At 39.5% G+C, this 27954-nt stretch overlaps 1 protein-coding gene across 1 annotated transcript; it reads left to right on the forward strand.

Moving 5' to 3' along the window:
• The first annotated feature begins 777 nt into the window (after window positions 1-777).
• Window positions 778-27847, forward strand: LOC123959347 (solute carrier organic anion transporter family member 3A1-like). Its single transcript, XM_046033322.1, has 10 exons — window positions 778-1307; window positions 5140-5599; window positions 18626-18724; window positions 18951-19220; window positions 19404-19568; window positions 19783-19981; window positions 20664-20799; window positions 21556-21728; window positions 22838-22902; window positions 23200-27847. The coding sequence occupies exons 1-10, from the start codon at window positions 1149-1151 to the stop codon at window positions 23574-23576; spliced, it is 2103 nt and encodes a 700-aa protein (XP_045889278.1). The 5' UTR covers window positions 778-1148; the 3' UTR covers window positions 23577-27847.
• Window positions 27848-27954: the final 107 nt, after the last annotated feature.

Consider the following 27954-nt stretch of genomic DNA (forward strand, 5'->3'; position numbering starts at 1 on the left):
TCACCAACATCTTTTAGCTTCAAAGCTTTGTTCTGTACATTTACACTATAAAGCTGCTTAACACACACACACCTCAGTCTACTACACCTCCAGCACTTGGCAGCTCCATTAGAGAAGCTGTGGAATTTCATGTCTCGCTGCACCTCACCAGACACTGATGAAGAATCGGAGAGGACAGTGGTGACCTTCTTCTATGACTAGGATATCTCATGGTGAATTACATTATAGTGAAAATAAAATAGACAAGTGTCAAAACACAGAATGATATGAATTTTGTGGCGTGGTGGCTCGAAACACACTAAAAGCTAGATCCAAACACATAATGCCTCCTTGGACTAGTGGACAAGTCCGACAAAGATGGTATCTGATGTAGGGACACTGTTAAATGTGAACCGATCTCACAAAGATATTGGTTTATTGTTGCAGTATTAATCTGCAAAGTAATGTACAGAACACAACATTTGTTCTTGACAAGGAGGCTAAAGATGTGCTGTGTCATGTTGATCCAGTTGATTTGTCACTGTGAGTGTGTGTGTTATAGGGATCTTTCAGAGAGTGCCCTGATGAAATGTTGCATTTTTTTTGTGGCTATGATTAAGCTGCAAAGGTAAAGTGATGATGTAGGGAAACACATTGAGGGAGAAGGGTTTAGAACAGAGAGAAACACAGAGAGATTACACCTCCCTCACTGTGATTTGGTCTAGGCCTATAGATGGGAGGAGGGGGAGGAGGAGCATCAATAACACCCGCCTGAAGGACGCAGAACTGCGGCTCGGAACCGGGCTGAGAAACCAAATCCAGTCGGTACCGGTCGTGAGTGGAGATGTCACATCCCGGATGTGGGAAAACAGAGTCTTGTAGTTCCACGTCGGATTTCAGAAGCCGTCATATATAGGCTACATGCGTAGCCTACGTATTAGCCGATACGCACTGGCTGGACAGGCAGTGAAGAGAGGTCGCTGACGGACTGTGCGTAACGCTGAGTGGACAGCAGTATTTCTCGCTGTATATTCTAGCCTAGACGGGCTCCTGACAAGAGATTCGCACTTCTTCTGCAGTGCACTTCGTCATTATAACCAGATGCCCTCCGCCGGACCGGACCCCTTCAGTTTCATGCCGTCCAACCCGACCGGAGCCTGAGCCGAAGGATGCAGGTTAAAAACCAGATCTGCACAGAGCGGAGCAGCACCGACGACCCGGAGCAGGATGACAACCAGAAGAAGACCTCGTGTTTTTCCAACATTAAGATTTTCCTGGTGTCGGAATGTGCGCTCATGTTGGCACAGGGCACAGTGGGCGCCTATCTGGTGAGTTTCTACAGAACAGACAGCACAGACACAAGGTTGGTCTGAAGGAACGTCGTATCTCAGTAGGCTTTATCTCAGGTAACATCGGGTTAACGCAGCGCCCTTCAAACCGGCACAGACAGACAGTGAGTAACGATACGGTTAATAATCATATTATTCTGATCACATCAGAATAATCACACCCTCCAGTAACCACGGGACGCGGTGCTTTCACTGATTGATGACTTGCTGCGTATTATCCATCAGGCCTATGCACCATCTGCATGACACAAAGCGCGTCACAGCGGCCGCAGACTCCACGTTGTTGTTGGTGAATTTTATATGCGTATATGGATGGTCTGTTGGAGAGCAGGTTACGAAACACTGGTCAGGAGCTCCATCCCACCTGCCGGTTCTTCTTCATAATGCATCAGTAATGCAGGGGGCCTTTGACACTGGAGGATATAGCCTAGGCCTAGGAGATGACGTGATCGCCACAACAGAAGCGACATAGCGTAAATTTCATTATCGGAAAAGCTTCCATTCACTTTTAACGAATTTACACTTCAATGTCACTTAAAAATAAGGTGTTATTTTATGCATTGATATCCTTTATATGGATGTCAAAGTGCTACGCTCTATTCAGTAGATGAACACATAACGGTAAAGGTAAAATGATTTTAGGAGCCAAAAGAAAATGCAACTTTTCTCTTAAATAGCAAAGATTTCAGGCACCATCACTGATGCAGAGGTGAAAGTGAAGTATCTTCCCTAACACCAAACGTATTCAAAAACTGTTTATGGTGTGTCTAAAGCCAACCACAGCAGTTTCTAATGTATTTGTGTGGTGATGTCTACCTACATTAGTCAGTGGCTCAACCACTTACTGTAAATCAGTATAAATATGATGCCACTTTAATCAGGTCTATTATTTGCCTAATTAAAGCCAATTCCCCTGATAGGTGTCAGCACAGTCTTGATACTATAAATAACTGCACATGCAGGTTGGGGGGAGAACAATTAACTGTCCAAGTCATCTTCATTCACAGTCATAATGTCAGTGGCTTGACTCTCATTACATGTGGCTTTTCTATTGGTGCAGCCTTGGCTTGCTGGTTCAGGTGAGAAAAACACCAAAAGGCCAACAATTATATGGAAATAATCTGTGTAAGGACCTGAGCTAATCTCCAGAATCTAACCTGTACGTTGTCACATAGAGATGTTGAAAAAGAGACCTTGTTCAGAAAAAGATGCTTGAACTTGCCTTAAAAAAAAGGTCTTCCACATGTGTGAAGACTGCAACTTGGCATAAAAACGAGTTGATTTTAATGGGTTTTGCACCAGTAACAAATATAAGTCCATTAGTATTTACCTTGAAGACTGCAGTGGAACGTCCTTTTAACCAGCATCCCAAACCATAAGTGCACGTTTAGCAAATTCCGCTGCAGACAAAAGCACTGTGGAAGCACTGCCTATCCTCTCCTGTATAAAATGTTGTTTTTCATCTTTCTTTGTTCTCTGTCTCTATAATTCAGCCACTTTCTTGGTTCACAGTGTGCCTTTATTTTCTCCTCTTTTTTTCAGTAGCACATTATTTTGTTTTACAAATAAATCACATTGAAACTTTTGAAGAAGACAAGCTATAATGACTGAAGATCTGTCAGTACAGCAGCACTTGCATAACTGCCTTCCATTGCTTAGTATACATTCATCAGACTGAAATGGGCAGGTTTTCTCTTTTCTCCATTTTCTAAACCTCTACAACAATTTGAACTGTCTGTAAACATTGAATTGGATTGGACTAAAATGTCTCAATACGGAATGTTAAACATGTACTATGTACATGTATGGCTCCATCAGTTCTCAGTGAATGAAGCCATACATAAATCTTCTGCGGCCACAAGAGTAAATCTTAACCCTGTTGTTTAGATTCTGTCACTTCTGAACTGTGTCCTCACAGCTTATAATGTCAGGGAACTGTGAATTACAACTTTGTAATAATTCTAGTAAACAGTGCACAAAGTTTTATGTAATTATTTTATTTAACCCATATTTAACCAGGTAAGACCCGTTGACATCAGTGATCTCTTTTACAAGGGAGACCTGGCCAAGACAGCAGCTTAAAAACGGTTACAGATGACAACCACAAGAAACATACAAGATTTTTACATGTCAATATTTAACTAATTTTAAATTCAGAATCAGCTTCATTTGCCAGGGATGTGTACACATATAAGGAATTTGACTCAGGATTGTACAGTGCTCACACTGTGCTTACTCAGACAATAATACAATAACACAATAATAAAATAGAGAAATAAAATAGAGAACACAAATATACACACTATTAACAAGCACGATATAGACAGATTGACAAATAGTGCAGTGACCAGAGTGCAAAGGATGCAGGAGTAAAATTATTACTATCATTATTATGTACATTTCGGAGGTGGATGAGATATACTGGTACATATACATCCATGTACTCATGTACGCAGTGTGATAGATCATAGTGCAAAGGATGCTGGAATAAATAAGCATTATGTGCAGTTGTTATGTACTTGAGGTAGCTGGATATGGTATATGGTATATACAATATGAAAATATAACTATATGAATAGTATAAAAAGCACTGAAATAGAGAATGATGAATAAATAATAAGTGGTAACCAGTGAACAGGTGGCTGATTAGAGACAGAGTTACTGGGTTATTGCACAGAAATTGTTCCTGACACTGAGTCAGAAATAAGCGGTTCATCAGAGTGATGACCTACACAAAGTAAAAAGTAACAACCGCACTTGCACGAGTGAAGAATTACAGATAGTTCATCCTCTTTTGGAGGACAAGAACATAAGATAGACAAACAAACTATTTGTTATCAACTGTTTTGATTCATTGTTTCAAGTATAAATGCTAAACATTGCTTAGTTCCAACCTCTCAATTGTTAGGATTTTAAGCTTTTGGTTGTTTTATGTGATAGTAAATTGAATATCCTCAGGGGGAATATTCAAGTTGTCATCTTTAGGATATTATGATTTTTCTCAACATTTTATACACTAAAAAATTCATCAATTAATGGGCAGATTAATCATTCATGAAAATGGTTGCTGGTTGCAGCCCTATTTGGTGATAAACAAGACAACCAGAAATTGTCTTATTTTGCAACAGAGTTTAGTGTGACAGGATAAATGGGATAAGGAATATAGAGAAAAGATGAATGGATATTATACATGATCCATCTCATTTCACTTGCATAGTCATGGCTACATTCTCCTTTTTATCTGGAATTGCTTCAAGAAGTCTCCAGGCTTATGCTGTTCCTTTTGCTGTGGATGAATTATTAATAAAAGTTTAAAATAACACCTGGCCAACCTTTTATCGTCAGTCCTGTTGATGATCCAGCATACATTTGATGGAGCCACTTCATACTTACACAGGTGCTACAATGTGTTTGTGTCAGTTTCATAATTAGAACAGCTGCATTAGGTTTATGCCTAAAGCCACACACATGCACCTTTTCCCAGGATGGCATCAGGCTAGCCTCAGGGTTGTTTTGGATAAAGGAGGAGGAGTGTGGTGATGAAGATGTTGGAAGCAGCTCAACTGCTGTGTGTCGTCAACAGGTTGCTGTTGTTGATTTCTTGTGGCAGATGGCTCTTTCATACCTGCTTTTACTGAATAACTGAAGAAATTAATCTCAGTGCCCTGCCTCATTATATTACACAATATTTTTTAAATGTATAAAATGTGTACTACTGACAGGTTGATACAGTCTTAAGTGGCTACTAGTTGTAAAAACACTGTATAAAACTTGCTTTCTCTTTCTCCCTAATTCTCTCTCTCTCTGTCAGGTAAGTGTTCTGACCACTCTGGAGAGACGCTTCAACCTCCAGAGTGCCGATGTGGGCGTCATTGCCAGCAGCTTCGAAATTGGCAACCTGGCCCTCATCCTGTTTGTCAGCTACTTTGGCGCCAAGGCCCACAGACCCCGCCTTATTGGCTGCGGCGGGATTGTCATGGCGTTGGGGGCATTACTGTCAGCCCTGCCAGAGTTCCTGACTCATCAGTACGAATACGAGGCCGGGGACTCGTGGCACGCTGAGGATGGCAGAGATGTCTGCTCTAACACCTCCAGGTCAGAAAACCGAGACTCTGGGTTTAAATGTGGCAACAGGGCCAACACCAACATGATGTACCTTCTGCTGATTGGAGCCCAGGTTCTGCTGGGCATTGGAGCCACACCTGTCCAGCCTCTGGGAGTGTCGTACATCGATGACCATGTTCACAGGAAGGACTCCTCGCTGTACATAGGTGAGTAGCACTGAGCACTGAGAACGAGTGAAACATATAAGCTGATAGTCAAGTCTGAATCACCAGCTCCTGCACATAACTCCCTGTAAATATAGAACTCACCCAGTGAGTGACAGGTGAGTGCCTTCTCAGGTGGCTAGCTGCTAGGTGGTTCAGCAACCAGGCTTCATTTGGCCCGCCTGAGCTCCACCTCTCATTTTTGGATTAGCCAGAGTCAGACACTGCCAAGATGGCGACAGCCAGAGCCGCTGGGATCTTCCCACATTGAGCTTCACTGAGCTTCTATGGCGTGGACATGAGAGTTGTATCAAATTTCTCTCTACTAACTCTTACCCAAAATGTCAAACTATTTCTTTAATCATGTGCATTTGAACAGCAAACACTTGGACTAGCTACAAAGTGACTACAAATCCTTGAACCTACCAGAAGGAATCAGCTAAAATCAAGAAAGTGATTAATAATGATAATTTCCACATATGCAATTAATTTAATGAAACCCCAAACCTGGCACTGGTAGTGGCCTGTTGTACATACCTTAGTGTTGTCCTTCCCATCTGGGTTCTTTGACAGGACAACGTGACGGTTGATGTACATATTTTTAGAAGGAACGGTCTCTTTAGTTTTATGCCTGAGCCACTCATATGGTTCTAATATACTGTTACTGAAATTAGATTTGGCATGTTATCAACGGCTGTTGATGGCACTGGGTGCAAATGCCAGTGCACTCGATGACGCCAGATGTCTGTTCTTCTACACCAGAAGATGGAGTCTATGGATGGAGTGAAAGAAATGATAGATGAAAATAATATTTACAACCACAACACTGGCTCTGGCTAAGCTAAAATTTACAGCTAATAATTAATGAAGCAGATGATTTAGAACCAGTCCCGCTGTAGCAATAAAAAGCATAAAAAACATTTCCTTGATTCCTGAACTAAACAACAACTAGCAACAGCTTGATTCTTCATGCTCTTGCATTTGGTTGTTGCAGTTAACTGGAAGTAATAAAAAACAAAGGCTTATGGCATAATAAAATCTGAACAATCATAATATCTATATCAGTATACGTAAATGGGGTGATTATGTTGGTGCAAGTGAAACATGACCTATGACATTAATCATTCACGTGTGCACTAAATGATCAGCTCTACTATCTATGAACACAGAGGCTCATTTTAGAATGATAAGATTACCATATCACAGTAAACAAAATCTTATTACTAATATAATCTCCTCTGAATCATATTTAGTCATGATTAGTTAGACAAATGGTTAATGACAGGTGCACATGCAGCAAAGTAGGTTAAAGAAAGCAGTTGTTGGGAGGTAAGGCGGGTTTTAGGCTTTAGTTAATGCGCAGTGCAATGTATAGATACAGAAGGCGTCACAATCAAATCACAACAAATGGAAATAGACACCAGAGTATACAAAAGATCATTAGAGAAATTGAATAAATCAAAAGTGTACAACAATAAAACAACTTCAGTTCCTATGTCAGTGTGCAGGAATGCCCAGAAGGTGAAAAAAATATAAAGTAAGAATTTCTTTTGAAAATAAGGCATCTAACATTTTAGACATATATACCTCTTAATGTAATAATATTGACACTGACTTCATGCCAGCAAGCATCTCTGCCTATGAATCTGAATCTGAATTCTAAATGCCTACCAGCTCTGAAGGTGTTGCAGTATCCTCGCAGGATCAGTGTGGATTATCATCTTAATCCCAAGTAGTATAATTGATAAATCTGTACTCTCTAAGCTAACTGCTGGTCTTACCACAGTCGACTTCTCATAGATCACCTGTCAACTAATTTATTTCCCGTTTAATTCTAAACAAACTGAACGTTGTTTAAAAGAGGAAGGGTGACTGAAATGATGCAAAGTAACCTCCTGCCCGGTCTCATCCGGATGATGAAGTGGCTATTGTGGTCAGTAGTTTTGGTACACTGGAACCAAATAATAGAAATCTACAACTTTCTGTTTAGCCTGTCCTCTCCTCTCCTCTAGCTCACATCAAGACCTACTGTATGTCATGCCGTGTCAGTGTGTGTGTGTTTGTGTGTGTGTGTGTCCTTTTGCCATTGTCATGTTTAGTCAGTCTAAGTCACAGACTGAGGTTTGTTGACCCTGTAGTTTGTTCATTGTTTTCTATCCAGATGAAGGGTGTCACTTAGTGTTGAAAAGTGTTTGGGGACATAGGGGGATCTGGTTGGACCTCTCACAGGAAAGTTTGATCTTTAAACACTTCTTTACCTGCATTCAGGTGAACGTTTCTGTACCGAATTTATGGTGGAAATGTGAATTGTTAATGTTAATGAAATTTTATTTATGAAACACAAAATTCAGTTGACAGGTGACATTTCAAAATACATAAATATAATATAATATAATGCAGTGCAGCTCTCAGGCATTCTGTGTTGCTTTCAGATCTGTTTCTCCTGTAGATCAACTTTTCTCATGTAATTTCATCCCTGCTGAGGCAACACATATGTAGACATGATTTAGTCTTCCCTCCTCTTTTGGCATGTTCAAAGGGAGAGAACAGAAAACTTGGCAACAAAGAAGTTTTTTTGGACAATGCACATTTGTTTCTGCCATATTTTAATTGCATTGCATGTTTTCTTAATGTGCAAATAAACCTTTCTATAGGCATTTTCATTTGATATTTATCTGCAAGCTATATTTCAATTGAAGTATAACAAATTATACTTTAAAAAAGTGGTGAGGACAAATCAGCCATTTCAAAAAGTGGTGGGGACATGTCCCCAGCGTCCCCAGTGTAAATGACACCTATGATCAAGATAAAAATAAGAATATATTTAATAGCTAGAATAAATAAACAGGGCCCCATGGTATCACTGCAATTAACATGTTTTGCTGACAGAAAATAAATACATTGTAACTTCAACTTCCAGTGCACACAATTGTATTTCTTGTTATTAAAAAATAGATAAATACTCTATGCAATTTTAGGACATGAGACAGGTCCAGAAACATGTTTCTGTGATACTGCACTATGCAGTATAGACTTAGTTTTGTCCTACCCAGATAATGAGTTTGGTCAGTGGATGGAAATATCCCTGACTATTAAACATGTTAGTTATGTGGAGGGGGATGCACAAGTCCATCAATACTTGTATGCTCTTCTTTTTTGAATGGTGTCATTCACTACTATGTTGCTGTATGTAGTAGCTAATGTATGCCATATCTTATCTATTACGCAATAATAAATGAGAACCTTAATACTACATTCCTTGATTTTGTTGTAGCACCCAAATTATCTTCCATCTCACAAGTGATGTTTTGAAACAGCTAATTTGTAGAAAAGGTGCAGATTTTTGGGTCACTGTTAGATGTGAGACGTTAGAAAAGCAGTCTAGTGAACAGAAGATTGTTTTCTAACAATTTAATATCCTATATTCCCTGTATTGTCATTGACAGGGGAATGGCAGGTCTGATCCTGCCTTCTCTCACATACGTGCCCTTGAGCAACGCACTTTATTCCACACTTCAGGAAATGTTCAGTGGCCAGCAGCAGAGGACTGCAGTTATACTTGCAGCAGAAACCAAGAGATCGACATAACACACATTACAGCTTGTCTGCCAAAGTTGCCTAGGCAACAGTACAGAGACAGGCACTGAGGCTACAGTATGTGCCATTCCTGCTCTCACCGCTCAGCGACCTGCTAGCAGCAGAACTCCATCTGGGGAGATGGAGAGAATGAAACAAAGGACAAATGAAAAAAACACCCCATTATTAATAAAATAAGGAATGTATATGTAAACATTTAATTGTTGTAATTGTTTTGAGAATAGGATTTCAGACAATAATTAAATCTGATATGTGTATTTCTTACAAAAGCTGTAACAGCAAGTAATACCATGTCACAGACTGATAGATGCTTGTCAGCATGTCAGACTGCCAAACTTTGCAAGTAACATGCAACTGTGGTGGGTTGGCTGCAGTTTATTTAGAAAGATTGCACTGACAGTGAGAAAATACACAGGTCAATCTAAAAATGTATCCTATATTGTGCTATTCACATTTTTGCTAATGCAAGAATAATGGTAATGGTATTGAATCAATAATTATCAGTTCATGTTATCGACCCAGAAATTGCATATCCCTGCATCTCTACTTATTGGGATTCGCACTCAATAACAAATTTTACAGCTGGATATGACATTCAGTTATTATATGGTAATGTATACTAGTAAAATCACCATCACATTAAACCTTACAGAGCTTATGTAGCAATAAGCCAAACTGTTGTTTATGTTATTCTGTAAAAGTTCTTGTGCTGAAGTTCCTCTTCTTGTGGATTCATCAGTTTGCCCTTATGGGATAAATAAAAGGCACTAAAGGAAAATAAAAATACAGTATTGTTGGCTATGATGTGGCTAGTTGCTCCTCTTTACAGGCTTCTCTTCTTGTCTTTGGCTAGTTGCGTTGTCCCTGCTTGCGTTTCAGTGCAGACCTGCAGGGTGAGAAGGCCTGCGGTTTGTTCTGAGCATGCTTTGATCTGTACAGTCTCTACCAGCAGTACTCAGAGTGGAGGAGGTGGGAGGCGGGGGCAAACAAGGCTAGCACAGCACCCAACAACCCACCCTACCCCTGCTTGGCTAGAGGCCAAGTCATGCCAGATGTCTGATGTTAGACACTACACTTTATATTTTTTTGCTATAATTTTAGAAGATTTTAAAGTGTTCTCTGCACTTTACTGAATGTAATGCGCTAATCCATCATTGCCCCGTTATAATGTGTGATATGTGTTAAACCATCAGCACAACAACATCAGCATACTAATATGCTCACAGTGATAATGCTAACATGCTGGTGTTTAGCACGTATATTGTTTAGCCTACCATGTTCACCATCTTAGTTTAGTATGTAAGCATGCTCATATTTGTGAACTAGCATCAACCAACAACAATGCAGGTATTCAGTCAGTTAGTACTGGACTAATTGAAAATTAAAGTAAGTGGATCTCCAAAGTTACTAAAATTCATCCCGAGGGGAACATGTAGGCCTGAACAAATTTTAATGGCAACCCATTGCCAACAGTTGTCACCCTCATAGAGATAAATCGATCCCCAAACTCTGGAGGATTCGTCATGCCAATTCATCAAATTGTGACTGACCGACGTTGCCAAATATTTACAATTTTAAAGTACTGTGGCATGATTTTCACAACAAAAGAGCATGACTAATTGTGATTTCAGTCAGACTTCTAAGAGTCAGAACTGCCTGTAAGCAAGAATCTGATTGTGTTTGTCTGTTCATGTTAGCCCTGTGACAGAGTGGATCTGACAGTCCAGACAGGCAACCAAGGACGTCTCTTAACAGCAATCCAGCAATTATTTGTTGCTCTTTTCCCATTCTTCATTTGTCAGTTAGTTTAGAAATTTCTATACATTGTGTTTTGGTCACAAATATTGACTCTGATTTATCATGGTCACTGTTCTATGTCTTAGTCTATAAGGAACAGTGTTCTTTGTAACATCCCCCAAGCTTCTTCCTTTGACACGCAAAAGAACGCAAGAGAAAAGAATAATGGATCTATTAACAATCTCGCATTTTTTGATAATCCAGGCATAGTGATTGCATTGGTTACCTCCAACAGTGTGACTGCTGCGTTGTCTGTTGTGGCTCAGTAATTGCATTTAGCCCGCTCTTTTATACAGCGCATATGTGTTGTGTGCTGCTTATCTGCTGCTTCCTTTTTAAGGCGGTGGCGTTGTTCGACAAGCTTGACGTGTGAAGACACAGTAACATTGTAAGAAAACCCCTGAATAATGGATCGTGACAGAGAAGCAGTTAGGAGTTGTTTAGCAAACATCTAACCAAGTGATTAAATATTAAAGCAGCAGCTCTCCACAGGCTCGCAAACAAACCTGATGATGGAAGGAGAGGCTGCTCTGTTGTGGCCACATCTTCACCCCATATGGATCAATACTTCCTGAAAAAGAGTTTAGTACACTGGGGAAACTCAAGACAAAACCAGGAAACACTTCCCAGTTGTCATGGCACAACTCCCCCAGCATGCACCTCTCCTGTAGTTACTGTTTTTCCACTTAGCTGGCCTTCAGATCATTGTGCCTTCTGGCAGATGAGAGGAGAACAAAAACAGATTCAAAATTTGGAGTAATGCAGCAGTGATACACTGCAGCACAAGCAATAAAGAGTGGGATCTGTGTGATGAAAAGTGTCCAGAGTCCAGACATCTAGGCTGGAGTCTCTTTGTGAGGCTTTAACCAGGCACAGCAGCGGTTTCTCCTTTGAGCAAAAATGCTAAAGTCAGCATGTTAACATAAGCACAATGACAATGTTACCTTGCAGATGTTCAGCAGATATTGTGTTTATGCTGTTAAACATCTTAGTTTAGCATGATAGCATGCACATAGTGTATGTGTGTGTGTGTGTGTGTGTGTGCGCGCGCGTGTGTGTCTGCATACAGTAGCCTATATATCCACATTAAAGTTACAGTATGTCTACGTCTATTTAATATTTCTTGACCCGTGTCTTATATTATCAGCTGTGATACATTCCTGATCGGATAAGAAGATGGTTTCCGACAGAAAGACTAACCCGCTCCTGTGCTCTGTTGACTACAGTATGATGTCCGAGCTGGATTGTAATTGGATTATTGATTGCTGTCTGCTGCTTGACTGATACCCTAGGGCGAAGGCAACTAACCCTCATATCTACTGTATTGCTCACAGACCCTCTAACAGAAAAGCTGCTATTCAATTAGAGTATTCATGCTCTGGGCTTTTTTTACAATAATGTAGCCCCAAATAGTTTCTGCTTTACGTCCTAATGAGGTTCAGTATGTGGTGCTGTGTAAATGTTTGTATCTCGCTAATGGAATATGTGAATCTTATTTTGAAATATAGTATGAGGTAAGGTCAATGTGAGCACCACTACAGTGTATGGAGTCAGTAAGGTACTCAGATGACTCCAGTTTCCATGCATTCCCATTTTTCTGCGTATCAGAAAAATTAAGTTTAAAATCAGTCTTTACAAAAAAACACTAATGTTTAGCAGCATGTCGCAAGGGATGGCCTGTCAGTCAGTCCACCTCTTTGGTCCCGATTGCCATGACAGAATCCTATTGTTTATGGCAATCCTGACTTTTCCTCTTGCACCACAATGAGCTTTACATTTGTGGTTTTGAGTCAAGAGTTCAACAACTGTTAGACTGCTTTGACATTTGGTGGACACATTCAAGTTCCCTTCGGGATAAACTGTTGATAACTTTGGTGATGTCTTTGGAGGTCATCTTCAGGTTTATTTTGTGCAATGCTTTATTTTAAGACCAACACCAACAGGAATGTTTAAGGTCTGTAGCAGAGTGCTAAATGGCAGCAACAATACAGCATAGTACGGTACAGGAGAGTAAGTAAGTACAGTAACCGATAGAACAGAACAGTGCAGTAAAGTAAAAGAGCCATCAGAGCCCGAGTGATCCAGCTCTGCAGCCGCTGGCTCAGCTTCTCTCTTCCTGCCTCATATCTTAGCTTCTATTCATTGCTGTAATGCGTGTAATGAAGCGCTGTGATGCTGCAAGTTGAGAGTCCACTGCAGCAAAATGTTTTTACTCCAGTAGAGTTATTACTCTTCCACTGTAGGACAGAAGAGGAAGGAATGGATGCTGACTTAGCACACACTGTCTGCTCAGACGGGCCCAGGTTGTTTTATATGTGCACCTTTCAGGGGTACCTTTGCCAAGTTACAAAGTGCCAGTGATTGAACTGTGCCATAATGTGAGTCTGAGTGAGAAATTATTCATGCGCTGGCAGTGTGACCAGGTATAGGATCCCCGTCTCATACAGTGTGACCTTGCCTCTGCTACATTCATTACAGCTGGGTGCAGGACACCGGTGATTACCTGCATGTTTGGCTGATTTTTATCACTTTTGTTTTTATTAGACCAAATGTAACAATTTTAACAATAAAAATGACCAGGTGACCACTGATAATTTATATTCTCATTTCAAATGAACACTATACAAACCAGTTTGGTACTGCTTGTTGTGGTAAAAGTGGGTAACTGAACTTCCCTTTATTACATTCCTGGTTTTAAATCTATGCGAGTCTTCAGTAGAGTAGAACTCTATAATAATTTGCAATCAGGGCTGTAGGTACCAACTGATGACACAGATGTCATGTCCTCAGTATTTCTCCAATGAATTTGAGGGTTTTAGCTCCCTGGGGAGAGATTACTGTACGTTCTATAATTTAAAACATATACATGGTTGTGTTTTATAGGCCGTATTTATAGACTCTTGTATATTTAAATCTAGTACTTTTAGGTCAATGAATAAATTAGGTAAGAAAAGATGAAACTTCATTGATCCCGAGGGGGAAAATTTTACAAATTAGAAAATAAGTAAATGAAGAATTGGCATGATTATCTTTCAGACAGCGAGAAGAAGGTTCCTTCATGCTTCATTTCAACAACTATAACATTAAACGCTTCTGAAATACATTACCTACCCTAACTTAAATGTCCCTGACAACATTTATAGTCTCATTTAGCCACTTGTTTGCAACTAAATGCTCCAAAATTCATAAGGTTTTTACTGACACATTTTATGTTGTAGCATACAACGTGAACATCTCTTAACCTCGTGCCACAGACCTTATTTCAGGCATCTAACCAAAAATCCATTCAAAAAACCCATTGACATCGAGACGAGGGAACCGGAAAATAATATTTATTATATTATTTATATTACTGTTATTTCTAATCTTATTAGATGTTTGTGTGTATCGTATGATGTGACCTGTCACAGTGGACTCCCCACAAAGCTGACCCACCATTTTAAACCGTGTTAAAAGTTCTCCCTGGCATTATTCACATCTCATTAACTCCATAAAAGACTATCCAATGAGTCAGCATAGTTTGATATCTAGCAAGCAGTTGGCTTGACATATTTTTTTACTTTAAAAGTAATACATTCAGTACATTTAATGTTTAACAGTAATACTAGTGTTATAGAAAAAAAAGTTGCAGACCTAATGCATGTATGTAGTAAAATCCTCTAAAAGCTCTAAGCTTAAGTGGAGTGTCTCTACCTGCCATTTCCAGTTGGCTGGGTCAGATAAGCTACCAGAGTTTTACAAGAATATCTAAGTAATCTATAAATCTCTTACATGTCCTAAAGTGTCTGTACTTTAATAAATAAACCTGTGAAATATATATTTCTCTTACAGTTAGTTTCAGTCATCTAGGTTCATGTGACACAAAGTTGTAAGTGTGAAAGTGTATATGGAAATATTTTATAGTGCAAAGCATCCCCTGGGCAAAGCACTTACTGCTACAACAGCCTACAGTGTGTTTTTGAGGTGGGTGAATTAATTCCCCATCATTAACCAACAGTTTTCTCTCCCCATTTTTCTTGTATTATGTTGGCTATGATGATTTTAGCTAAAAATCATTGTGGGAAAAAAAATGTACAGGTTTTAAAAAACTAAAATTAATCAAAATCTATTTAATTTGCAACAGCACAAACATTCAAATTCCACACATGCTAAAAATAAGATCACAACTGTTTGCAGAAACAATTCATTTTGAAACTGACTGATAGCACTATGTTTTAACTGATGGAGGTAGTTTAGAAACATATGGGAGTCAATTCCTTGAATAAGTTTTACAGACTAAACAAGACTGAGTTATTTAATGATGACCTTAATGTAATCATGTTTATTTTTTCCAAAATGCACACTGTAGTTTATACTGTTTTAGAAATATTCAGGCATTCTATTCCCAACTTTCTGCATGCGTGTTGCTGTTTTTCTACCTAAGTGGGAGCAAATAAGCTTTTTCAGGATCTCACACAAAGGCTAGTTTTAAAGTTGCGACCATTTCCCTGTGCCTTATTCTGCTGATTGCATGTTCCGAAGATATGTGCTGCTGCGCTGTAACTCAACTGAAGACACCACTGAAAGCATCTGCAGCTTTCGTCCCCATACGCTGAGGCAGAACTGGAATCATTGCAAAGTCAATAACTCCAGAAGGATTTACATTCTGCCTCTAATGAGCAATCAAAAAGGATTAAACCAATCCTTTGAAAATTAACCTCAGACGCATTGATTTTTATAATTAATGTATTTAGAAATGCGTGCACATCATAATTCCGAAATTGTTGCAGTGGTTTTCTGCTTTGTCAAACTACAATGCAGCAACTTTTATTTCAACAGTCCCCCCCCCAAATCAATCTTTCTTTCAGCAAAAATACATTTTACAAGATTCAGATACTGTATATTGTTGTTACTATGCAGTAGCCAAAGGTTGTACCATATGGTTAAAGCACCAGTACCTCCCTACATACATTCCTTTACTGCTATGAGCCTCTAAAGCCCTCTCCAAGGAATGGGCTTTAGATCTACTGTAGATCTACTGTTGAGTCCAAACAACAGACTGGCATCAGTCTTGAATGCTTCTCCTGATGGGAGTCTAGCAGCTGTTGCTATAGGATTATGAGCTCACTGTCTTTTCTCATGGTATAGCAAAGCTTTACAGTAATGCTCCGTCATCGTGCTTATTGCTGCTGTTCTCATCAGCTGTTTCACTTTGAAGGCCACTCCAGGCTCTTATCTTTTTGTTATGTATACTGGACACAGTAAAGCTGCGTGTTCCCACAGTGGTGTTTAGAGAATGTGGAGCTTTTATGTATTGTGGAAAGACTGGCTGGGATCCAACATTTTCCGCAGGTTCACTGCCGTTTTCATTTGTGTGTGTATATTTGCCAGCCTCCCTGCATCACATACATTATAGATTAGTTGTGTTGTCCTGTGTTTGATCCTAGTGGAAGGCAGAGTTGGAGATGGGAGGTTGTTCATTGGTTGGAGATGGCCCTGGTGTAACCCCAGACCTCCTCTATCACCTGAATTCAGCCCAGCTGGCATCAGTGACTGTGCTGAAATGAACATAATGCATCTAGCTGACAGAGAAAGTCAGACAAAGGCAGAGAGATAGGTCCGAGTGTACCACATTCATTTGTCACAGTTAGTGTATGTTAGTACAGCAAAGCTTAATGGGAATGAAATGTTTTTTTAAATAATAATACTTTTTTAAAGATTTGTATTTTTGCCCTGCTCTGTATGGTTTGTGTTTGTATCTACTACTGATATTCTGTGAGAACACCATTGTCCTGAACTCAGTACCAATGATTAAAGTACTCTGTTTTAAATTATATTACGTTCACGCTAAACAACAAAAAACACTGAGTCACACTCTTACCTTACACTTGCCAAGGTTTTTAATTGTGGTCTTTTTCAGATTTAGTCATATTAGGCTACTCAATTACGAGATGTACATACTATACCTTTTTAGCCATGCCAAGTAGCGGTGGGGCTTTGGTGGTAGTATCTCAACAACCATTGGATAAATATCCAAATTTAGTAAAGATCATTAATTTTCCCCCAGAGGATAAATTGCGATAACAATCACCATTATCATGTCAGTTTTTTTTATTTGTCTCATTCTTTGTTTTATGGCCAAATACCTGCAAAACGAGATCAATGTCATTCCCATCAGCTTCAGCTGTACTTTGTGTTAAGTGCTAATTGGCCGCTAGCGTGTCTCTGTTTTATTGAAAAACACCAGTGAAAACTAGACAATATGGTATCTGGTTTTGTACTAGTGATTTTTAGTCCTAATTGATGATGTGAAATCTTTACAAAACTGTAATTCACCTTTCCAACATTTACCTTTGAAAATGAATATAAACTGTGTACCCACTAAATTAGAATTTAAAAATACCCCAGAGTGCTTTAAACATGATCCTTAATAAAACATTTGTGCTGAAACAAGTTTTCAAATGGCGACCAGAAATCAAAAAGGCTGGCTGAAATAAGTTTTCTTTCTGCCATTCTGCTCTCAGATTTATCACAGGCAATAACCACAGCACTAATCATTACTTACATCACAGAAAAATTGACTGGCCATCTCGTTCTATCTGTAGGGAGCAGCCTCCTCTGCTCTGGGCTCTGCTCTTAGCAGTCAGGCTACTGGAGCTCACGCCTATTGTTCCACTTGCCACCAGCATGGATAACTGTGTTCCACTGCCACACACAGTCTGCCGCTGCTTACTGGAAACCTCTCAACCAAAGCAGCAGGCAGGGCAGCTGTGGTTCTAAGAGCAAATCAACCAGTGCTAATGCATCAGTGGTTCCCCACTGGTTAAACATTAAGAACCCATTTCCTGCTTGATTATTTATGACCCCCCTGGATAGACTAGATTTAGTCTTGGTTTAATTATGCTGTGCAACCTATGAGCTGCATATCACAGTGACAGTGAATAAATCTGTCATTGGGAGACACCTGAAGAAATTTAAAGTCCCTTGGCATTAATTCAATATTTAATCTCTCCTTGAATAGAATACAGTTTGCTCTCAGTATTACAGTTGGTTTAACAACAGGAGGGTTCTCTGCGGTAGGAAGCTCCATGTTACCACATAATTAATAAAAGGGGCAGCCACTTTACAGTCTTGATACAATGCTGCCCTCTGCTGAAAGATGAATTGAAATTCACTTACTGTATTCATTCTTTAGCTTATTTGTTTCTAGATTGTATTTGATTGACAGTGGGTGGATTTTTCATTTTGTTTTTTTAAATGATCTTATCACAGTATCGGCTAAGCTAACCTAAAATTAACTCAGTACTGTCAAAATGTGCTTATATTGGGTTCTTTGCTTTAGTATATTTATTATTTATATGTATTATTCACACCATTGATGTTTTCTGTATTACATTCCATGTCACTGCGTGAATATAAATGTATGTACATTTTTAATGCATATGTGATAACCTTAGTGAACAGATGTACATGTGTTTTGCAGCATCAACACATTATTTCAGTTATTTGCTTTTCATGTGTGATGGCTCCTCCATAATAAATGTAAAAAGGGGAAAAAAGGCAATCCAATAAAAATTTGGTCACAAAAAAACATACTACATTATTACTGGCTGGCTCTTTAATGCTGTCTATTCTCTCTTTCTCTCTGTCTTGCAGGTATTTTATTTTCAACGTTAGTGTTTGGCCCAGCCTGTGGCTTCATCTTAGGTTCTGTCTGTACCAAAGTCTATGTTGATGCTGTTTTCATTGACACCAGTGAGTTGGCATTTGCATTTCTTCAGATTCTGCCTTGAATATTGTTCATTTGTTCAATGCAATAGTTACATTTATATTTACCTTACTGCACAATAGAGGAATACCACAATACTATACTACACTATGCTATAATTATATAAAAATTATTAACAGGTGCAATTTACTTTTACTAAAATCCAATTCATGTGGCAACATCAATTCAACATCCACCCTACCTCCTGTCCAGGTAAGCTGGACATCACCCCAGATGACCCTCGCTGGATCGGGGCGTGGTGGGGCGGCTTCCTCCTCTGCAGTGCCTTACTCTTCGTGTCGTCCCTCTTCATGTTTGGCTTCCCCCAGGCGCTGGACGAGCAGGACATGGACAGTGGGGGGGAGAGTGAGCAGGCCATGCTGCCTTCTTCCCTGAACCTGGAGTACCAGGGCTCTAAACCCAACGGGGCCATTCACGGGTTTGATATAAATAGCGGACTCACAGTTTGTGAGCATCTGAGAGGTAAGGAGGAGCAAAAAAGAGTTGAAGAGAAAAAAGATTTGGTAAATGCTAAAGCTCAGAAATGATCATGATTTTCTTTTTCTCTGTCCTTCCTAACCCTTCTCTTTGTTCTTTTCTCTCTCTCTACCTGTTCTACCACTAATCATATCCTCTTTGTCTCCATTTTCTTCTCCATTGACCCAGTAATCCCCCGGGTAACCAGGCACCTTCTCTCTAATCCGGTGTTCAGCTGCATCACGCTGGCAGCCTGCATGGAGATCGCTGTGGTTGCTGGCTTTGCTGCCTTCCTGGGAAAATACCTGGAGCAGCAGTTCAACCTTACCACCTCCTCAGCTAATCAGCTGCTAGGTAGGTGTCCCATAATCTTGTCTGAGTGGAGGGCAAACCTTTTTTGTTCCCAAAGTGTTTTACCATTAAACCATCAGGGCAGGCTGTTAAAGTTATAACAAACCAAAATAAGTAAGAAGCATAATGACAACATTTGTGCAGTGCAAACCTCTACTAAGAAAAAGGCCCGTAGATTTTTGGGAAACATTGTGCATCCTTGTGTTTTCCTCCCCAGGTATGACGGCAATCCCCTGTGCCTGTCTGGGTATCTTCCTTGGCGGGCTGCTGGTGAAGAAGCTGAACCTGTCAGCCCTGGGCGCTGTCCGCATGGCCATGCTTGTCAACCTGGTGTCCACCGCCTGCTACGTCTCTTTTCTCTTCTTGGGCTGTGACACCGGACCTGTCGCCGGGGTTACAGTCGCCTACAGCAACGAGTAAGCAGAGAAACCTATTGATGAGGAGTCTTTTCAAGGATTTCAAGGACCAAAGTACTATACGGGTCTTGTTGATAGTTATGCATGGCTTACACTTCATACCTGCTAAATAGAAAAAATATGCAACAAAAAAAAGCAACTGCTCTCACGTGGTTAAAAAAGAAAATGCACAAACAATACAATGTATTGCAAGTGTGTTGTTTTGTTTGCATTAATATTTCATTCAGCATTCAAGTTAGCCAAAAAAGACCACTCTTGTCACTATGGAAGACAAGATGGTCAAGCAGGGAGGTTTTTGTTGCTGATTTATTGAGCTTCACCATAATTGTGCATTAACAGTAAAATATCAGCAATTCTTCATATCTTTAATATGATGTCTCAAATTACAGATAACAAGCCCACAGGGGAGAAAATTGCTTAAGTGCTGCACTCTATGGGTTGAAACTTTACATAATAATTTACTGATTACATTGTGCCATTAGCGTACAACGGTTAAATATTCTGCCCATAGAGTTCCATATGTAATCAATTGCTGATTTATTCTTTAAAAATGTATGTATAAATTAATGTCCATGCAGCATCAAAATTATACAAAAGTGAGACAATTGTTGTTGTGTTTATTTCCATTTGATGTGAACACCATACATATACTACCTAACATGACTTTTGACCTCCTCCATAGGACGTTGCTGTCCTGGCAGCGACCTGAGTCAGCGTGCATCAATAACTGTAACTGCTACACAGCATCAGTGAGCCCTGTCTGTGGTTCCAATGGAGTCACCTACCTCTCAGCCTGCTTTGCGGGCTGCACCAAACCAGTGAGTGAAGAAGTTAACAAGCACTGAAACAAGCTGTATCATGACTAACCTTGGACACTGGAGAAAACTAAATGACAGGGACAAAAAACATACTTAAACATACATACATAATTTTTTACTTGTTTGAATAAGAAGAGGCTTTACCGTCTCCAGTCTGTTTAGAACTCTTCTAATTCACATTAGCAAAAGAGTGCACACTACACCTGTTGTAGCGTCACTTCACTGGTTTCCAGTCCAGTTTACAATTCATTTTAAAATACTGCTCCTTACTTTCAGAGCCTTGCACAGACAAGCTCCTCTTTACATCTCTGACTTGATACAGCTTCATACTCCCATCCGTAACCTTAGGTCATCAGGTCAGAGGCTATTAGTGGTTCCCGACACTCATTTTAAGACCAAAGGCAATTGATCATTTCAAGCAGTGGCACCTTGGCTGTGAAATGCATTGCCTCCCTTTCTGTGTGTTTAAATTCTGTTGATTCTATAATAAAAAGCAACTGAAGACTATATGTTATTCAAACAGGCTTCTAGTTAGACAAGAGATTTATGGCTATCTAATTTATGTTTTTACTATTTTTTTCAGATTTTATTAAATTGTATCTCACCTTATTGTGAAGTTATTACCTGTGAAAGGTGCTATATAAATACATCTTACTGACTTACTTACTTACTTACATACAGTGCAGTCATGCTTTAGATCTACATATTCAAAGTGGGATAACAACATTTTGATGTCATTTCTCGTCTTTGTGTCAGAACCTGACCAGCTGTACGTGTATATCCAGCACCAGTGAAGATGCGGTGGCTTTACCAGGAAAGTGTCCCAGTCCAGGCTGTCAGCAGGCCTTTCTCACCTTTCTGTGTGTTATCTGCGTGTGCAGTATGATCGGAGCTATGGCCCAGACACCCTCTGTCATCATCCTTATCAGGTAAGGAGACCTGCTGCTATACGTAGACTGCCCACAAGAGGGAGCCCTTGACACTTATGGCTGATCAAAGGCAAAATGATGAAATCAGAGTCACTTCAGTCATCTGTGGTACAGAGAAAGATAATACTGACACACAGGGTAACATTATGTTGCGTACCCTGTCAAAGAACATTGTAGGGTACAGAACTGCAGGTGATCACATGAATATGAATACCACTCTACACAGATATAGTAAATGATGCCTATTTTTCTACATATTAAAGAATGCTTCAGGTTTATTACAACTTATTTTAATATTAGTGGCCACATTTAAATCTAGTACTTCTACATTGTTATTACAGATTGAAAAGCATTGCACTAACCAAGTTAACTGCTGTGATATGGGAACATGGCAACATTGCTAAAAAGAAGGCAGCAGGGAAAGGAACACGGGCAGTCAGAGGATTATTCAGATTTTTAGAAAAACATTTTGGGAAATACGCTTAATTGCTTCCTTGCCAAGAGTTAGATTTGAAGGTCAGTACTGTCATGTCTGTCCAATAAATACAAGCTCCAGTCAGCTGCTGGTTAGTTTAGCTTAGCATAAGACTGGAAACAGGTTGAAACAGCTAGCCTGGCTCTGTCCAAAAATAACTAAATCCACCTACCAGGACCTCTAAAACTTAACAATTAACACTTTATATTTTGTTTGTGAAATTTGAGCAAACAAAGAAGTGTAAAAACGACATGTTTACGTGGGAGTTATGTGCAAGAGTATTTGTTGGCAGGGCACCAAGTCTCGTCGTCACTCTAGCTTTGTATTAATTGTGCAGATATGAAAGTGATGTCTATAATAATGATGGTTTCATCCACTGTAACTCTCGTTGTGTCTGATTTCAACCTTGTTTGGTGCATTGTCGACATGTTCTCAGATAACAGCAACTACTTGTGGTGTGAACAATGTTAATCATAACTGAAAGAAATGTAGGCCAAAGCTGCAGAAATCAGACATAGGTTTTGATAAATCTGAATTATCCTTTAACCACAGGGTCTACCACTTGTTTGACCTCACTAGGAATGAAACTCAGTATTGAGCTCACCAGTACACACCACTTCTGTCTTTTTTTCAGAACTGTAAGTCCAGAGCTTAAATCCTATGCCCTTGGAGTCCTGTTCCTGCTCCTGAGACTGATAGGTAAGGAATTGAACATATTCACTTTTATACTTTACTGTCATGCAAGTGCGTAAGTTTCATTTCAATATTGGAGGGGACACAGGTCCTGGGGGTTAAGGTCATTTCCTGCATTCTGGTGAGTTGTTCTGGAGAAATTTATAGTAGAAGTGTCTTCATTTATGTAAAGGGAAACAGACAATTCAAGAGGCAGGTGACTCTTTATTGGTCTGTCTGTGTGTATATAAAGGAAACCTAAACTCAAAGTGGGATGCTTTTTGACCTGACCTGCTGTCTGTCCACATTCCCCTCCTGCTCCAGGCTTCATCCCTCCCCCTCTAATCTTCGGCATGGGTATCGACTCCACGTGTCTGTTCTGGAGCACTGTCTGCGGTGAGAAGGGAGCCTGTATGCTGTACGACAATGTGGCCTACAGGCATCTGTACGTCAGCATCGCCATTGTCCTCAAGTCTTCAGCCTTCATCCTGTACACCACCACGTGGCAGTGTTTGAGAAAGAACTACAAGAAATACATCAAGAACAGCGAGGGTTATCTCACACCCACCGAACTCTTTGCCTCTAATGTGACTCTAGACAATCTGGGCAAGGAGATCACCCAGAACCCTGCCAACAGGACAAAGTTCATATACAACCTGGAGGACCACGAGCTGTGTGACAACATGGAGTCTGTATTATAGTGGTGGTCTGCACTGGGACTATAGACTGGAGCTGAGGCTGTTAAATTCCAACTGATTTGATGTGCGATGTTCCGTTGGTGTCATATCAGTTTAGAAGAACGTTCTCAGTAAAGGTCTTATCTTCTTGGCAAACAAAACATCAGATATAATGAAAAAAACAAAGAGTTTCCCAAAAACTCTATATCCACATTGCACTCATTTTTGTACATTTCTTTCAGTTGTTTTGGGGCAGTTTTTCCTAAATTTGACAGCAGAATATAAATTGACAGCAAACACGGGGAAAGAAAGGAGGAATGACATGCAACAAATGTCCCTTGCCACCGCAGATAATGCATCATACCACTAATCCACCAGAATGCCCCTGAAAGGATCTTTTTTAGTTCAACATTTCAATTAAAATTGCATATTTAGATTTGTTACGAGACCAGAACTCATTGACAAGCAGAAATTTTTGTTATTCATAAGCTTTATTAGACAGTTTATTTTCCTTTAGAAGGAAGTACTTCTCAGGTCCGGATGTCAGATAGAAAGAATGACAGCATGGTTGTTCATCATTAGATGATGCATATATTGGCTCATGGTTGGAGCACTTTTCCAGACATACAGAACATACAGTCATAACTACTACGCAACCCTACAGACTTACAAACTGACTGATGTGTTCCCTCAAGTTTAATATAACAAACAGGGGAAACGATACATTGGAGAGAGATGCATTGACAACAGGGGCCCTAGTAGGCACATCACACAAGGAAAACCAACAAATCAGCAACAGCAAGAAATAAGAGTACAGCCCCTTGAATAGGTGTAATCCCTCTATTTGAGAATAATAGAAGGGTTAGACAAGACACACATGAGGTAATTCAGTGTCTGAACGTGTAACATTTCAGTTACACAAATCTCTCTAACCAGTGATTTGACCGAACCACCATTATAACTCTGCCAGGTAGACTCATGTCAATGGCAAATGGAGACAGAAATACAGTTTGACTTGGTGGTGTAATTCTACTCTTGGGGACGCCCCCTGCAGCAGTAATGCATGGAATACATAGCAACATGATAAATAACAAGCTGGGAACATCGCAAATAAAACTCTCCAGAGTACATGTATGTAGTAGTGCCAAAGCAGGCTGAGGCTGTGGGGGAGGAGGCCTTCACTAATAGAATCAGTAACAGCAGCAAAGCTCACAGGAGTGTACATGCTGAGAGTGTGAAGGCATTTAAGTAGAACGCCAAGTCAAGGCAGTGAGACATGATGATCGTGGTGGGCTAGCTGTCAGGAGACACAGCATAGCATGACGCACAGTGTCCAGCCAGAATTAGTTCATTTAAAAGCATGTTGGTAATGCATGCAGTAATTAAAAAAGAAATATTCAGTATGTCACTAAGATGCACAGACTCCGTGGTTTTGTGGCCATGATAATGGTTAAATACATATTTAACTCGAATGGCTTCCAAATTATATTTTAGACCACGGAAAAGCTTTATAATGCATACTGCATTGTGATGTTGACCACTTTTAGCAAACCTCAGCTGACTCATAATCACTCACACTGCAGTGATTGTCTAAACATAGTTTTTTTCAAATTGGTTTTTATTTTTTTAGGAATTCTATGGGATTCTGATTTTTGACATATCCAGTTGATATAGAGAATATATTCTTTTTTTCGGGCTTACTTTGTAAGTATTTAATATGTTTTGCATCAAAAATGTGGACCTTTATTGAGCTACTTATCTTTACCATAGATTTTATTTCCAAAATGTATAATCCCTTTGATGTTGGGTGTTAAAGGAGTAGTTGTACATTTTGTGAAATATGTGTATTCTCTTTCTTGTCGAGCCATCTAGCTTAGCTTAGCGTAAAGACTGGAAATAGGGGGAAACAGCTGCCATGGATCTGTCCAAAACAATCTGTTAAACAATCCACCTATCAACACCTGTAAAGCTCAGTTAATAACATGTTTTATTTCGTTTGTGTAATCCACACAAAAACCAAAGTGTAAAAAGCAACAGGTGGGGGGTTACTCCAGGAAGTCACTGTGCACCGCCAAGATATGGTCCTGTGCACGCCCCCCCCCCCCCAAAAAAAACAAGATATATAAGTTGTTAATATGTTACCTTTAGAGGTGCTCGTAAGTGGATTTTGTTACCGGATAGCTGTTTTTGTTTTCCATCTTTGTGCTAAATTAAGCTAACCAGCTGCTGATTGTAGCGTCATATATCCAAACATGAGCATATTGTCAATCTTCTTATCTAACGCTTGGCAAGAAAGCAAGTAAGTATATTTCCTAAAATGTTCTTTTAAGTTAGTTAAAGCCACTTAAAACCCTTCCATGACTCAGTTTCTTTTAATGCTGCCACTCATGTTTTATGAGTACTTTTTTGTGGTGGACATGGTTTTGGATCCACACTTAATGTATAATGATGATTTATTTAGTTTAGCACTTCAATGTATTAGATTTAAACTATACATTGATGGTGCTTCGGCATCATAAATAATAAAGAGAATATTATATCAAATGGGGAGAACAGACGAGTTGTTAGAGGATGTTGGAGATCTACTATGGACCTACATTCAACACAGAGCCATGCCAAACCGAGTTTAAGCACTGCGGTGTGACTTAAATTCTTAAAATGGTAGAATTTTTGGGACACTGATTAGGACGTGTTTGAAACTGTTTCCCTCCTTGATGGGAGGACTGGCTTCTGGCAGGACATTCAGGACAGCCAGACATTATGCTAAGATGTACGAACAATTAAAAAAGGAAGCTTCTATCAGAGAGGAGGGTGTTCACTAAGATTACCAGCTGGCCGGCATCTCCTCCTCAGCAACCCCCAATAGGCGGTGCTGTCTTTGATAACTGTAACGTCCCGTGTGTCATAGTGCTGACTCCTGTGTATATACTAGTGCCATACAAGTGCCAAAGTGACACCATAGAAGTGTTTTGTAATGTCCTGCAGAGAACTTTGTCTCAACACGCTGGAGCTCAGAGCAGATCCTCCAGCTGTATGTAGCCTTTCTGTGATATCCCTCCACTTACTTTCACCATATCATACAAAAGTGTCCCAAAAACATATTGCCTATAAAATATTGTATATGGGTCTAGAAAACAGTATTATTTAGGATGTAATAACTGTTAATATGTAGGACTTTTCTACTAGTGAAGGTATTGTCTAATTTAGATTAATCTCTCTTTCCATCAATGGCAAAGCTGATAACTGTTTGTTGCTTTGGTCCAAATAAAAACAATACTTTGCTTGAAATAAGTGGCACCAATGTTAAGCTATTGCCTGACATTGTACAGTAGATAAGGTTGACTGTAGAAAATGTCACTGATAGCAGTCCTGCACCTGTGCCTGGATATTAAGCTCTACTCTAAGACTTTCTGATGGGAGCCTATGTTGTGCCATATCAACCTGTGCACTGTAAAATTCAACACTCGCGAAGAAGAAGCCAACTTATTCTAGGTCTGTCTAACGTGCTGGCAAGTGTGACAGCGCTTGCTTGACCTTGTATTCACCTGCGGCGACAGGACTGTTTTGCCTTGTGATGAGAAAATAACTTTGGAGCATAAATGTTTTTTTACATCCTATTTTTCTCATTATTCTCTTTTGAAGACCTTGCCTTGTGGTAACAGCAGGTTGACTTTTATAGCGGATTTTTAGTGACAGACATATTGCCATATGAAGAGTTTACTGCCGAAATACAACATTTCTGGGCAAAATAGTCCTAATGTTTATCATTCAAGAGACATTTTGGCATCAGTGGAGATTTGTCCTGTAAATAGGCCCATAATTTGTTTTTGTTGCTGTTAAGTATTTGTTACAGATAGTCATGTTTTGTAAATGATGGATGTTATTTTGGAAGCAAACTCTTCGTATGCAGATAGTTAATCCTTTGGTTTGAGCCTTTAGGCAGCATGTTGCCTTTGATTAAAGTGAAACCATGTGCTAACCATGTTAGTGACGGTTTTAGAGTGATGCGTTATGTGCTTATGTTGTGGGTGGTATTCAATGTGTGAATTTCATGGCTCTTTGCAGGGGTACCTTTGAAAAGAAAAGGGCATTGAAATAAGAAAATATCACCTATATTTTCAAAGCATCACTAAAGATTTTTGGATATGCTCAATTGCTTCTTTGGGTTTGTTTTATTTTTCTTTAAATTATATGAATTTATATTTAAAAGCTTTATGTTCTGTATATTTCTTGGAAAGGATTACATGATTGTATGTTTATTGTAAATACATTAAATATACTATTTTTGTTTTTAATATGACCTTTTCTGCCTGACTATTATCAACAAACCTATGATGATTTCCTGGTTAATCAGATCTCATTGTCATTGTAAGATGTTTTTCACACCACTGAAATATCAGTT

Source organism: Micropterus dolomieu, linkage group LG20 (genome assembly GCF_021292245.1).
Source record: "Micropterus dolomieu isolate WLL.071019.BEF.003 ecotype Adirondacks linkage group LG20, ASM2129224v1, whole genome shotgun sequence".
Lineage (NCBI taxonomy): Eukaryota > Metazoa > Chordata > Actinopteri > Centrarchiformes > Centrarchidae > Micropterus > Micropterus dolomieu.

Bases quoted from the DNA above. Each gene is read 5' to 3' on its own strand.
- LOC123959347 (XM_046033322.1), top strand. From the start codon at position 1,149: ATGCAGGTTAAAAACCAGATCTGCACAGAGCGGAGCAGCACCGACGAC. The intron at 19,221-19,403 runs GTAAGGAGGAGC...CCATTGACCCAG, and splicing joins AGTTTGTGAGCATCTGAGAG to TAATCCCCCGGGTAACCAGG. The intron at 21,729-22,837 runs GTAAGGAGACCT...TCTTTTTTTCAG, and splicing joins TCTGTCATCATCCTTATCAG to AACTGTAAGTCCAGAGCTTA.